Here is a 13,016-nt window from a genome sequence, read left to right on the forward strand (position 1 = left end):
AAGGAAATTCTAACATATGCTACTATATGGATGAAACTCGTGGACATTACGCTGAAACAAGGCAGTTATATAAATATAAATGCTGTATGATTTCACTCATGTCAGGTACCCAGAATAGTCAGATTTGTAGAGACAGAAAGTAGAATGGTGGTTGCCAGGGCCTGGGGATAAGGAAGAATGAGGAGTTATTGTTTAATGAGTGCAGAACTTCAGTAATGCAAGACGAAGGAGTTCTAGAAATGGACGCTGATGGTGGCTGTATAACCATATGAATATACTACTGAACTGTACACTTACAAATGGCTGAGATATTAAATTTTATGTGCATTTTGCCACAATTTTTTAAAAACTAAATGCAAGTAGGCCAGGCGCAGTGGTTCACACCTGTAATCCCAACACTTTGGGAGGCCAAGGCAGGCAGATCGCTTGAGGTCAGGAGTTCAAAACCAGCCTGGTCAACATGTGAAACCCCGTTTCTACTAAAAATAGAAAAATTAGCCAGCGTGGTGGCGCATGCCTGTAATCCCAGCTATGCCGGAGGCTGAGGCAGGAGAATCGCTTGAACCAGGGAGCCATAGGTTGCAGTGAGCCAAGATCGCGCCACTGCACTGCAGCCTGGGCGACAAGAGCAAGATTCCGTCTCAAAAACGAAAAATAAAAATACAAATTAAATGAAAATAAAAAGAAAATAACTGTGACTGAATAACAATCCACATCAATGAAAACCAGTGGGGAAGAGAGACCTTCCTTCTGCCCAGCTCATCATGGCCTGACCACCAGGCTGTGGTAACTGGAAATCAAGAGCGTGGCAAGGGCAGATCTGGGGCTCCGCGTAAGGCAGGACTGCAAGTAAGCCACAGGTAACAGCGGGTGCACCAGCAAAAAGGCTGCCACTGCGCAGGCGCCCCTTGCGTCTGCCAAGACACCTTTTAAACGTGCCCGGAAGTGACGCCAGTAATGCTGAGACAGACTCCCAGAAGATCTGAGCGAGTCGCGTAGTTTAGCCCGGCAGGGGCTGGGGTTGTGCTGCTGCTATGAGCTGCACCATCGAGAAGATCTTGACAGACGCCAAGACACTCCTGGAGAGGCTGCGGGAGCACGATGCGGCCGCCGAGTCGCTGGTGGATCAGTCGGCAGCGCTGCACCGGCGGGTAGCCGCTATGCGGGAGGCGGGGACAGCGCTTCCGGACCAGGTCAGGCAGAGGGTAGGAGTCCAGTGCTCTCGGATTCTGGGCACTGAAGGGTGGAGAGCGAGGTAAAGTGGGAACTCGGCCTGAAATTTATTCCCGGTCTCAGAGGGCGGCGGTGAGACCTTTTTCTTGGGTCGGAGCTGAGAATCCTGTCCTAGAGCCCTGACTTCTGCCTCTTGAGTTGCATCTGCCGCTGTTCTCTTTAAGGCATGCTTAGACTGTCTCTATTTGTCCAGTATCAAGAGGATGCATCCGATATGAAGGACATGTCCAAATACAAACCTCACATTCTGCTGTCTCAAGAGAACACACAGATTAGAGACTTGCAACAGGAAAACAGAGGTTAGTCAGGCCTTTTCATATCTGGTAATAGTTTAAAGTTATTGCAAAATTGCCCTAAACATTCACAAGGGTGTACATATATTTCCAGATCAGTACTTTTAGTAGGAGAGTCCTCCTGTGCTGGCCCAGTAACAGTAAAGTTTGTTAGATTACCCATTTCAAGGTCGTCTGACTGATTTTGTAGCAGCTTACCAAAGAGGGGCTATGTAGAGTTAGAATTATTGCATGGTTTATTTTTAAGCATCCCCAGATCTGTAACAAAAGAGTTCATATCCTCATGGACTTAAAATTTAATGTTTAAGTATTAATATAAACACTTAAGGTAAGATTTAAGATTTTGTTTATGTTCTTGTTTGTGCAAGGTGAAGCAGCAGAATTTTATTCTAAGGGTATATATTCTTAGGCTTGATTAGTACATTATTAATGACTGTAGTATTAATAGTTGTTTACCAGAGGGGTTTCACATATATCATTCTACTGTATTCTCATATCTTCATTTTTATCTATCACAATGCTGTTAAGAAATAGAGAAGCTAAATGATTTACTTATGAGTATTAACCAAGCAAGTTACAGAACTGAACTCAAATCCATGTCTTCTGATGACATATCCATTGTTGTTACTGCAAGACTTTGCTTCTCTGCCTAGAAAGTTACCTTTAACATAGACTTTAACTGCTCAGTTTTGTGGACTGAAACATTGATTTACAACCTTGGATTCATATTATCTCTATAGTATTACAAAATTCCAACTGTTAAGACTTTGGATTTGGGAACTGTCTCTCAGACATCACTGCCAAGTTATTTTATTTTTTGACAGAGCTGTGGATTTCCTTGGAGGAACACCAGGATGCTTTGGAACTCATCATGAGCAAGTACCGGAAACAGATGTTACAGTTAATGGTTGCTAAAAAAGCTGTGGATGCTGAACCAGTCCTGAAAGCTCACCAGTCTCACTCTGCAGTAAGAAACTTTGAATAAATTTGAAATGAACCAAATTGAAATCTTGAGATTGTTTTAGATTGTGTGCTTGTTTTTTTGCTTTTTGAGATAGGGTCTGGCTCTGTCGACCAGGCTGCGGTGTAATGGCACGATCTCAGCTCACTGCAATCTCTGCCTTCTGGGCTGAAGCCATCCTCTCACCTCTGCCTCCTGAGCAGCTGGGACTACAGGTGCACACCACCATGCCCTATTAATTTTTGTGGGGTTTTTATTATTATTATTATTTTGTAGGGATGAGGTTTCGCCATGTTGCCCAGGCTGATCTGAAACTCCTGGGCTCAAGCGATCAACCCACGTTAGCTGTCCAAAGTGCTGGGATTATAGGCATGAGCCACTGTGCCTGGCTATGTGTGCTTGTCTTTGAAGAAAAGTAAGCTTGTTTTCCTTTCATGTTTATCACATTTGTTGTTTATTTTGCCATGGCTTTGTAAAGATATGAATAGAAAGAAGGATAGTGGTTGCTCAGGTCCTTTTATTTGAGTGGGACTAATGTTCCCCCTCCCTCACCAAGATCTCTTTTGAAAATGTTCATTAATTCTTAGCCCTCACACCAAACGTAATGTCAGTTAGTGTTGAAGGTGCCCAGTAACTACTTGGTTGGTTATTATACATTTCACTTAAGCTCCTTGGTTGTGAGACATGAATTCACATTTTATTCCTAACATAGTACCTGACATACAGCAAGCAGTCAATAAACCTTTTATAAACTGAACCACATAGCATCATACTATGTTGTTAGGGGATAGAAGTATGGTTTTTTAAAAAAAAACAAATATGGCATAGTTTCTATGCTTTGATTGCTTATTATCTAATTTGGGAGACTCAGTAATTGTTCTTATGTTTGTAGGTGCTTCATGGTTGTCATTGAACATTCGTGTGTACTGTATCATTTAATTCTAGATGTATAGGTTGGAGCCTACTATTTCTGTGAGATGTAGTGAAATATAAGCTTCATCTTAAATTCCACTGAATGCATTTTACTGACTTAAAAGTTTTAGGAAACAGATATTTTAAATATTTGAATGGCTTTCAACTGGAAGAGAAAAATAGATTTTATTTGTTCTCATATGGAGGAAAAAACCTGAACCTTGAAAGAGACAGTTTACTCAGATAGATAAACTTTCTAAGTGATAGTTTATCTATCCAAAGATAGAATAAGGCACCTTGGAATGTAGTAAGCTTCCTGCCAGTGAAAGTAGTCAAATTTAAGTTAAATAGCCACTTAGAGATAGTATCCAACATCCAATGGGTAGTTAAACTACAACTGATTTTTTTTTCCGTTTCAAATATTTTTATTGGAGTGTGGACCTATTGGGTGATTGATGCACTGGACATAGATAATTTTCAGAAATGAAAATAACATTGCTTGCATCGGATCAGATTTCACCCACAGAAATGACTAAGGCCTTATCAGAGTTGGCATTGGATGAAAACTTAATCCTTTATGGAAAGGGAATCATCTGGCCTTCTATTTCTGAAATAGACTAAAGATTACTCATTTATTCTCTGCAATTACAGCCATCAGATCCTTCGAAATCTTGGAAGGCGTGAGATGATAACATGACTGTAACACAAATCCATATCGAAGAGCCCAGTATTTAAAAATTCCCCATGTTCACATACTGAAGGGTTACTTACGAGCTGATGCATATCACTGATAACCATAGGATTATCAACTTGATGTCTGGGCAAAGAGTGAAAACAAAATGCATTCTACTCTTCACTTCTTGGTTTTAAATATAGGAAACATTATATATTTGTTTAAAAACTGTATTCCTTAGTAATGGTATCAATAGAACATATACAACTGGAATGAGGATCCCCTTAAGGAGGCCTTCTTTTTTTTATTTAAGTTTTAGGGTACATGTGCAAAACGTGCAGGTTTGTTACATATGTATACATGTGGCATGATGGTGTGCTGCACCCATTAACTCGTCATTTACATTAGATATTCCTCCTAATGCTATCCCTCCCCACTTACCCCACCCTACAACAGGCCCCGGTGTGTGATGTTCCCCACCCTGTGTCCAAGTGTTCTCATTGTTCAATTCCCACCTATGAGTGAGAACATGTGGTGTTTGGTTTTCTGTCCTTGCGATAGTTTTCTCAGAATGATGGTTTCCAGCTTCATCCATGTCCCTACAAAGGACATAAACTCATCCTTTTTTATGGCTGCATAGTATTCCATGGTGTATATTTGCCACATTTTCTTAATCTAGTCTATCATTGATGGATATTTGGGTTGGTTCCAAGTCTTTGCTATTGTGAATAGTGCCGCAATAAACATACGTGTGCATGTGTCTTTATAGTAGCATGATTTATAATCCTTTGGGTATATATCCAGTAGTGGGATGGCTGGGTGAAATGGTATTTCTAGTTATGGATCCTTGAGGAATCACCACACTGTCTTGCACAATTGATTTTTTGAAAAAAAAAAAAATTATCTGTGAATACCACAAGGTCACTTTACTATGGCTTTATGTCTAAGGACTAAAATTATAGTGAAACTCCATTGTAATTTCTGTATCATAGGTTAAATGAACTTTTAAAAATTGTAATGCACACACTTTTATGTTCTTTATATATAGAGAACAGGTGACTTTTCCACCTTTGTTTCCTTAATATCTTCACAGGAAATTGAGAGTCAGATTGACAGAATCTGCGAAATGGGAGAAGTGATGAGGAAAGCAGTTCAGGTGGATGATGACCAGTTTTGTAAGATTCAGGAAAAATTAGCCCAATTAGAGGTAAGATTGTAGCTATTTTAGGTTCACAGTATTTCAGAGTTTTCGGAGTCTGGAAGATATGCCATCACTATCCCATCACTGTAATATATTAATGTTTTCTGTGTGCTCATGATTTAAAATTAAAACTCCTCCTTCATACTCTTTTATATTCTTTTGAAGAAAGGAAATATAGTAAACAGCAATCAGTGGAAATACCAACTATGTATTGGCAATAACTTGAGATATTATAATGGGAAGGTAGAGGGAGTGGAGGGGAGAAGTTATATGTGAGATAAAATCCTTCATCTGCCATAATAAGTGAAGTAGATAATGTATAAAATTGATGATCAGGAAATAGCAGTATAAGCATATTATTTAGAATTACAGAAGTAAATACCAAAAGAAATAGATAAAAGTGTTAAAAGTGGTTGCATTTGGGTTACAAAGCCAAAGAACTGCTTGTATAAGCCTTGTAGTCTTGATTTCTTAAAAGCTATGTTTATGTCATATTTTGATTAAAACAGGAATATATTACAAAAAAAGGTTTGGGGCATTAGTGTGCTCATAAAATTGTTAAGGATTTCAACTTTGGGAGGCTGAGGTGAGTGAATTGCTTGAGCCCAAGAGTTCAAGAGCAACCTGGGCGATATGGCGGGGACCCTGTCTTTACAAAAAACATAAAGAAAATTAGCCGGGTGTGGTGGTGTGCTCCTATAATCCCAGGTACTCAGGGGCTGAGGTGGGAGGATCACCTGAACCCAGGAAGTCAAGACTGCAGTGAGCCATGATCATGCATGCCACTGCACTCCAACCTGAGTGACAGAATGAGATCCTGTCTCAAAAATTTAAAAAATTAAAAAAAAAAAAAAGCAAAGCATTTCAGTAAATGGTTTGTGTGCTGCTTATTACAAGGTGCTGTCCTGGGGCCTTTGAGAAATACCAGAGAGAAAAAAACAGGTACCTGCCCAGAGTCTAGTGGAAGGGATAATCCTAGTATCGTATGATATTAAATAGTACGTAAATGCTGGGAGACAGATACAAATACTGAAGGAAGCACTTCATGTGGTTGAAGATTCATCGACCACAGGCTCTAATCTCTTAGTTACTCTAGCTGGGACTTCTGCACATCTTGGTGAAGCTAAAAATGCTTTGGTTTACCAGAATTTTCTGCAGAGAATAAGGATGAAGAGCGGAAGCTACTCTCTCTAGAAATCAAAGGTAGTGACAGGTCCCAAGTAGGAATTAGGAGCTAGTGAAATGACAGCATGACCTTCTATTTATCCTCGATTTACCTCACTTATGGAAACAGCCCTAAGGAAATGTGGGATAAATTCTACCTTAATACTTCAAGTAGAAAAAACATGACCACTAGATTCAGACCCCAGTAATACCACATCCAAGTTGTCTGAATTTGGACGACTTTTAGGAATTTTGTGAGCCAGAGTATCCTCATGAAATATATGGATGTAGGCAATGATACCTACCCTACAGATTATTGTGAGATAGCATATACAGGGCATCCAAGTAGTACCTTTCCCCCTTTCCTTCCATTTCTCTAGAACTATAAGATATCCAGGAGAGGAGATTAATCAGAGTGAAACGATTATTAGGAATTTCTAAAATAAAAGAAATAAGAGTAAAACTGTGGGAACCATGAAGAATAAAACATAGTAAATTCCTCAAATGGAGAGGTACCCTGTTTTTTGTTTCTCCTTTGTAATTGTAACACTTGGTATATAGAAATTACTCAGTAAATTACTACTACAAAAGAGTATCATTGCCTATATCCTACATGTAAATGTTTGTTAAATGAATAAATAAGTAATATTTAAGGAAATTCTCAACTAGTGGATTTTTTGTTTCCTTAAAATTTTTTAAATTAAAAATAATGTTTTCTGCTCCTGGCTCAAAATAATGTGTTGTTATAATGCAGTTTGACAGTAAATATACCAGAAATAAACATGCCTTTTTTTTTTTTCCAGCTTGAAAATAAGGAACTTCGAGAATTATTGTCCATTAGCAGTGAGTCTCTTCAAACCAGAAGGGAAAACTCAATGGACACTGCTTCCCAAGCCATCAAATAACTGAACCCTGAATGATGGCTGGAGATCGTCTATCAAGGAAGGAAGTTACTATCTTCCCATTCAAGTACTGTCCATTAAGTGTCTTGCCTCAGATTTGATTTAATCTTAATTAAAGGTATCAGGTGGCAATTTAGAATTCCAGTCAATATTGGCTGTCCATGGTTCTCAGATGTGTTAATGTGAATACATGCTGAATTTCACCATTCCTTTCTCAAAGAGACTACTTTTAATTTTCATTTCTGGGACCTTGATTTATATAAACTGTGTTTTCAGTTCATTGTTATTTTTCACATCTCTGAAACTTTGAGCATTTTTTTATAAGCCAGCAATTTTATTTTATATAGCATTGTAAAATACACTTCTAGGAAACTTTAGGAAAGATTTAACTTTTTAAATCTATTTGGCATAAACCCTGATTTTTTTTTTCCATTTGACAAAATAATACAATTCCACAGAACTAGATCAGCAGATTCTCTGATTTGTAATGTCATTCACCTGTGAAGTTTTAAGTCTCTCTGGTGCTAAGAATTGGCACTTTATAGCCTGGTGCCTTTACTTTTGAGAGAACCTACTGCTAGTCCCAGGAAACATACTTGGAAATAAGTCAGCTATTTTTTTCCCCAGTGATACTATAGTTGTCATATTGTTCAAAGTTCATATTGTTCAAAGCTGACGAGCTTGTCATATGTATGCGCATGCACACATGTGCACTTAGTTCAAATACTAAAAGTAGCTTTTATTAAATATAATCAGCCAAAAACACACACACAAAAAATCAAAAAACCAAATATAAGTAGTCAGTTTTTCAATGTTGTCCTACTAGTTTTATATTCTATTTTAATTTTTATACAATTTCCATTTTATAATTAAAAACCATCACTTACTTGGATTGGATGTCTTTCATTCCTAGCACTAATAGTTAGTTGGCTTTCTTTCTTTTTTTTTTTACATAGAAGCAGTTTTTTTTTTTTTTTTTGTCTTTTTTCTTTTTTTTTAAAGCTATATAAAAAGGTGAGGAAGCAGTTTTGTTACCTAATGAAAATTATTATACTCAAAATGCTATGTAGGCAACATTGGGATTCAAATGCCCAGTGGTCAGCTGGGTTAACTTATCAACTCATTCCCATCTCAGTTTACTCACATTTTAAATTTATAAATTCTTCATGTTATACTATTCTATTTAGATTTGCCCAGAATTAGTTGAAATAATGCTAAACCTGTCAATAGTTTCCAGTAACAGTAAGCACCATACTGCATGGGAGAGACACAGTATTAAAAAGAGTTGTTAGTGCTTTATGTGATACAATATTTCTTTTGTAATGCTACAAAGAACTACAGTTAAAACAACAAAATCTTTCAAAGATGTCCTAAAAGCATCTGATCGCAGTAATGACTAATGGATGTCATCTAGAGCAGTGGGTGTTAATGAATAGGTATATGTCATTTAAGAATTTTTCAAATTTCTGTTCGATATCCTGCATAGAATTTGACAAAAAAACACCTCCAAGTGTGAGCATTTTTTATTTCATTTCCCAAGAGTAAGTAAGGAAACTATTAGCCCAGCCATCTGCCTTGAAGTATACCTTAAGTGACCCATAAATCCATTCAAGAGGCAGGCACTCTATACCATTTGGCAGCCATGGCCAAACTTACCATGGCCAGATTTCAGTGAAAATGATGAAGTAATCAAATTAAAGTATAATATGGTGTCCCTTTATCTGCTTTATGTTCCTAAAGTTCTTTATATCTCAAGTGTCAGGATAAATCTATATATTAACTTTTCCCCCTGCGAAATTAAAAGCCTGAGAAGCTTTTAGTGCCCTACATAATATAAACTCTGGCTGGTGTTAATGCTATGAAGATAATGTGTAGTTAGAAAATTGAGTGGGGGAGGAATGCTCTTCATTTTAAGTGCATTTTAAAGTTTCTCCTTCAGTGGATGAAGAACTTGCCTGGTTTGCAGAAATCTTAGTTCAAAATTATATTTTCTAACAAAAACTGCATTTTGAGAAGATTAGCTAATTTTACTCAGTAATAAGTCAAATTAGGAAGTGCAGTGTTTTTTTACGTATATATATAGCAACCTTGTCAAGTGGTCCTCACAAGAGTCATAAATACTTTGTAATTAGCACAGTATATTCAGCAGTGTATAACTCTACAAACACTACATTATATTAGTGTAGTATTATATCAGTATCTTATATATAATTCTTATATTAATACCTTATGCATAATTTGATTCAAACATTGAAGGTCTATTTTAGTGTTCTTCAAAATGTGGTTCCCTGACCCACTGAAATAGAAATTTGGTGATGGAGTTCAAGAATTTATATTCTAATCATCCCAAACAATTCCTAAAGACACTAATTTAAAAATGTCTAGTCTAGGCCCCATTGTGTAATAGCACTCTAAAAGATTAAAAAGAAAATAGTCTATTTGCAACCTCCTCATTAATACTTACGATTTTAAAAATGAAAAAGTCTGGTACAGGAGACAAGTATATATATATATATAATTATAATGCAGTGTGATAAATCCATTATATAAGTTTGTATAGGATACAGAAGAGGGACTTTAAACTTGAGAATTCAATAGAGATAATAAATTGGTAGGAGAGAAATAGAAAACTTTGGTGCCACAAAAGCAAAGTATGTATGGTATTGCCAATAATGGCTACCATCTATTGAGTGCTTTACTATCTGTCAGGTACTGTATTATATAATCTCCATTTTAACTGTACCTCATTTTGCAGATACTCAGGCACAAGGAGGTGGTTATTTGTCCAAACTGGAACCAAGATTCAAACCCAGACAGTCTTAAGCTCATTTTTAATCACTAACTAACTTGAGATGCCTAAATGCCAAATACTGCTGGGAGTTCAAGTGGTTCTTGATTAGCAAAATCTGTTTTTATTAGTGCAAAAGAAACACCACAACTCATATATTAGAAAGTATTATGAATTCAATAAATGGAGTCTTAACTAATGAGATATTATTATTTTCTAGAATGGCGTAGCTGAGAGTATGTGTGCATTCAACTGAAAGGAATAATGTATAATCCGTGACTCTTACTATATACAGGAAAAGGTGCAGTTCTGTCTCTCAGATCTGCCTCCTTACCGTATTGGCTTTCATCCCTCATGCTGTTTTCTTGTGTTTGCTAGGAAGTTGTTGACGAGCCAAGTGTCATGCCCATGTTGAAGGCAAGGAAGAAAAAATGGAAATGGCCTGTGCCAGCTATATATATATATCCCCTTTTATGAGGGAAAGCAAAGCTTTCCCAGAAATTCCAAATGGATTCCCCTTTGACTTACTTGCCTGACCAGTTAAATGGCCACTGGTACCTGCAAAGAAAGCAGGGTACATAGCTGTCCCAAATAAAATCAGTATTAGTAAGAAGAAAGAATATTGAGAAAGCAACTAACAGTGTCTGTGACTGTTAATGTCTGTGACTGTTAACATTGTCAAGTCCTTTCCCCTTGAATATAGCTTTAGAAGAATTAGCTGAAGAAGTATGTTGATATTGAATGGCCAAGAGAATGGGCTGTAGCAGACATCTGTCATTTCTCTTTTGGCTGCCCAATATCCTAACTCCTGTGTTTAGGGAATCCCTCACCTAATAAGGCAGAGCATTCCTCCCTCCTAAAGAATTTGAAAGTACCAGGTAAATGTTTTATCAGCCTCCTTTGCAGCTAAGGAAGAAACATCTGCCTTCAACTTTAAAGTTAGTGATACAAAGAAGCAGGGAACCATGCAGCAGATTCCTTTGAAGATGGTGACTAACAACACTACTGCATTCATCTCCACAGAGGAGCAGCAAAAGTGGTTTAATGATAACCTCTAATTCTATTTTTTTTTTTTTTTGGAGACAGTCTTGCTCTGTTACCCAGGCTGGAGTGCAGTAGCACTATCTCAGGTCACTGCAACCTCCACCTCCTGGGTTCAAGCAATTCTCCTGCCTCAGCCTCCCAAGTGGCTGGGATTACAAGTGCCCACCACCATGCACAGCTAATTTTTGTATTTTTAGTAGAGATGGGGTTTCTCCATGTTGGCCAGGCTGGTCTCGAACTTCTGACCTCAGGTGATCCGCCCGCGTTGGCCTCCCAAAGTGCTGGGATTACAGGCATGAGCCACTGCGCCTGGCTTGTAACCTCTAATTCTTGTTTGTTGGCTATCCTAGAGAACCTGAGAATTACTTTTAATAAAATCATTTTTTTGTTGTTATTAAAACTAACCTGAATTGCCTAAAACCAAGAACTCTGCTTGATAAAATAAGCATAGTTTTAGGAACAGCCATGCAGATATAAATTTTATCAACATTTTATACGTAATTTTGGACTTATATTTAAATGTAATATTTGATGCTTATAAAAGGGTAAATGTGGAATGCAAATAAATTATCAAGCATAATAACTCATCACCTAATTTAAGAATGATAACATTACAAGTGCTTGTATTTTATCTATTTGAGCTATTTTCCTATCTTTGCCCACCCCCCTGCTCGCTTTTTAATAGTTTTATTCACATGTAGAAAGACCTAAAATACATATGTATCCCTAAAGTGACTTATTTTTTAGTTTTCTTTTTTTTTTTGAACTTCAAAAGAATGGTATCATACTCTATGTAGTCTAAGGATTTTTTTTTTCACTCAACATTTCTCTAGAATTTATACGTTTTATTGTTTTATAGCTGTCATTTTCATTGATATATATTTCTTTGTTGGATTATACAACATATTGTTAAGGAATACATACATATATAATAAATTATACATTTTTTTAAATCTTTGCTAACATTTTACTTACTAATTTTTAATTCTCCTTTCCTCTGCCTCATTTATATTAAACACATTTAACTATAAGAGATCATATTTCACATTCTGCAGTTATTTCACTGATATATCTCATGGCAACTTTCAGAGTGAATTAAGGGTTATTATCTGCTAATATAGGAAAAAGCAGATAATGCTTTTTGTTTTATCACTCCTGTAATGCTAAAGAGGAGGCAGAACCTTCAAACCTTCAGAGTTTAAATTAGGTACAACCTCACTCGGTGTCATCTAGCCTCGTAGAAATATGTGTGGAACTAATTGATGAATTTTTATATGTTACTGATTGTTACATTCATTTCTATTTCTTATTTTAACATCTTTGATATTGGGATATGTCTTACACAGGTACAGGTTCCGACGTGGTTGACTGTAAGCATATACAAAATTGGTTTGCACTCATGGGCGACAACTAGACAAAGGCAATCTGAATATTTCAGTCAAACTCAGGACCATCTGAAAAAATAACATGGGTTTTGGCCATTTTCTGTACTTTCCATTGACACCTTTTTATCAAGAGTGTGCCACCATACAAATTTGGAGTATGGCTGGCTGTCTTACTTTTCTACTGCTATATAACCATTTACCACAAAACAGTTTAAAGCAACATCCACATATTATATCACAGTTCTGTAGGTCTGAAGTCCATACAGGGCTCAAATGGGTTCTTCTCTCTTGTACTCACAAGGCTAAAATCAAGGTGTCAGCTGAAGCCAGCATCCCATATGAGGCTCCAGTCTGTCTCCCATGTTCTCATAATTATTGACAAAATCTATTTGAGTACAGCTATACAACTCAAAGACTGTCTTCAAGGCCAACAGGAAATCATCTCTGACTTCTTGCCTCC

The 13,016-nt window shown here is 37.0% G+C and overlaps 1 protein-coding gene across 2 annotated transcripts; it reads left to right on the forward strand.

The window, feature by feature from the left end:
* Window positions 1-953: 953 nt before the first annotated feature.
* Window positions 954-12,120, forward strand: SIKE1 (suppressor of IKBKE 1). 2 transcript variants are annotated; one of them, XM_023222774.1, is made up of 5 exons: window positions 954-1,205; window positions 1,427-1,532; window positions 2,351-2,493; window positions 5,166-5,279; window positions 7,241-12,120. In XM_023222774.1, the coding sequence occupies exons 1-5, from the start codon at window positions 1,035-1,037 to the stop codon at window positions 7,340-7,342; spliced, it is 636 nt and encodes a 211-aa protein (XP_023078542.1). In that variant the 5' UTR covers window positions 954-1,034; the 3' UTR covers window positions 7,343-12,120. The 2 variants fall into 2 exon arrangements, with proteins under 2 accessions (XP_023078542.1, XP_023078543.1); XM_023222775.2 differs by having other exon boundaries at window positions 957-1,193.
* The last annotated feature ends 896 nt before the right edge of the window (window positions 12,121-13,016 follow it).

Source organism: Piliocolobus tephrosceles, chromosome 1 (genome assembly GCF_002776525.5).
Source record: "Piliocolobus tephrosceles isolate RC106 chromosome 1, ASM277652v3, whole genome shotgun sequence".
NCBI lineage: Eukaryota > Metazoa > Chordata > Mammalia > Primates > Cercopithecidae > Piliocolobus > Piliocolobus tephrosceles.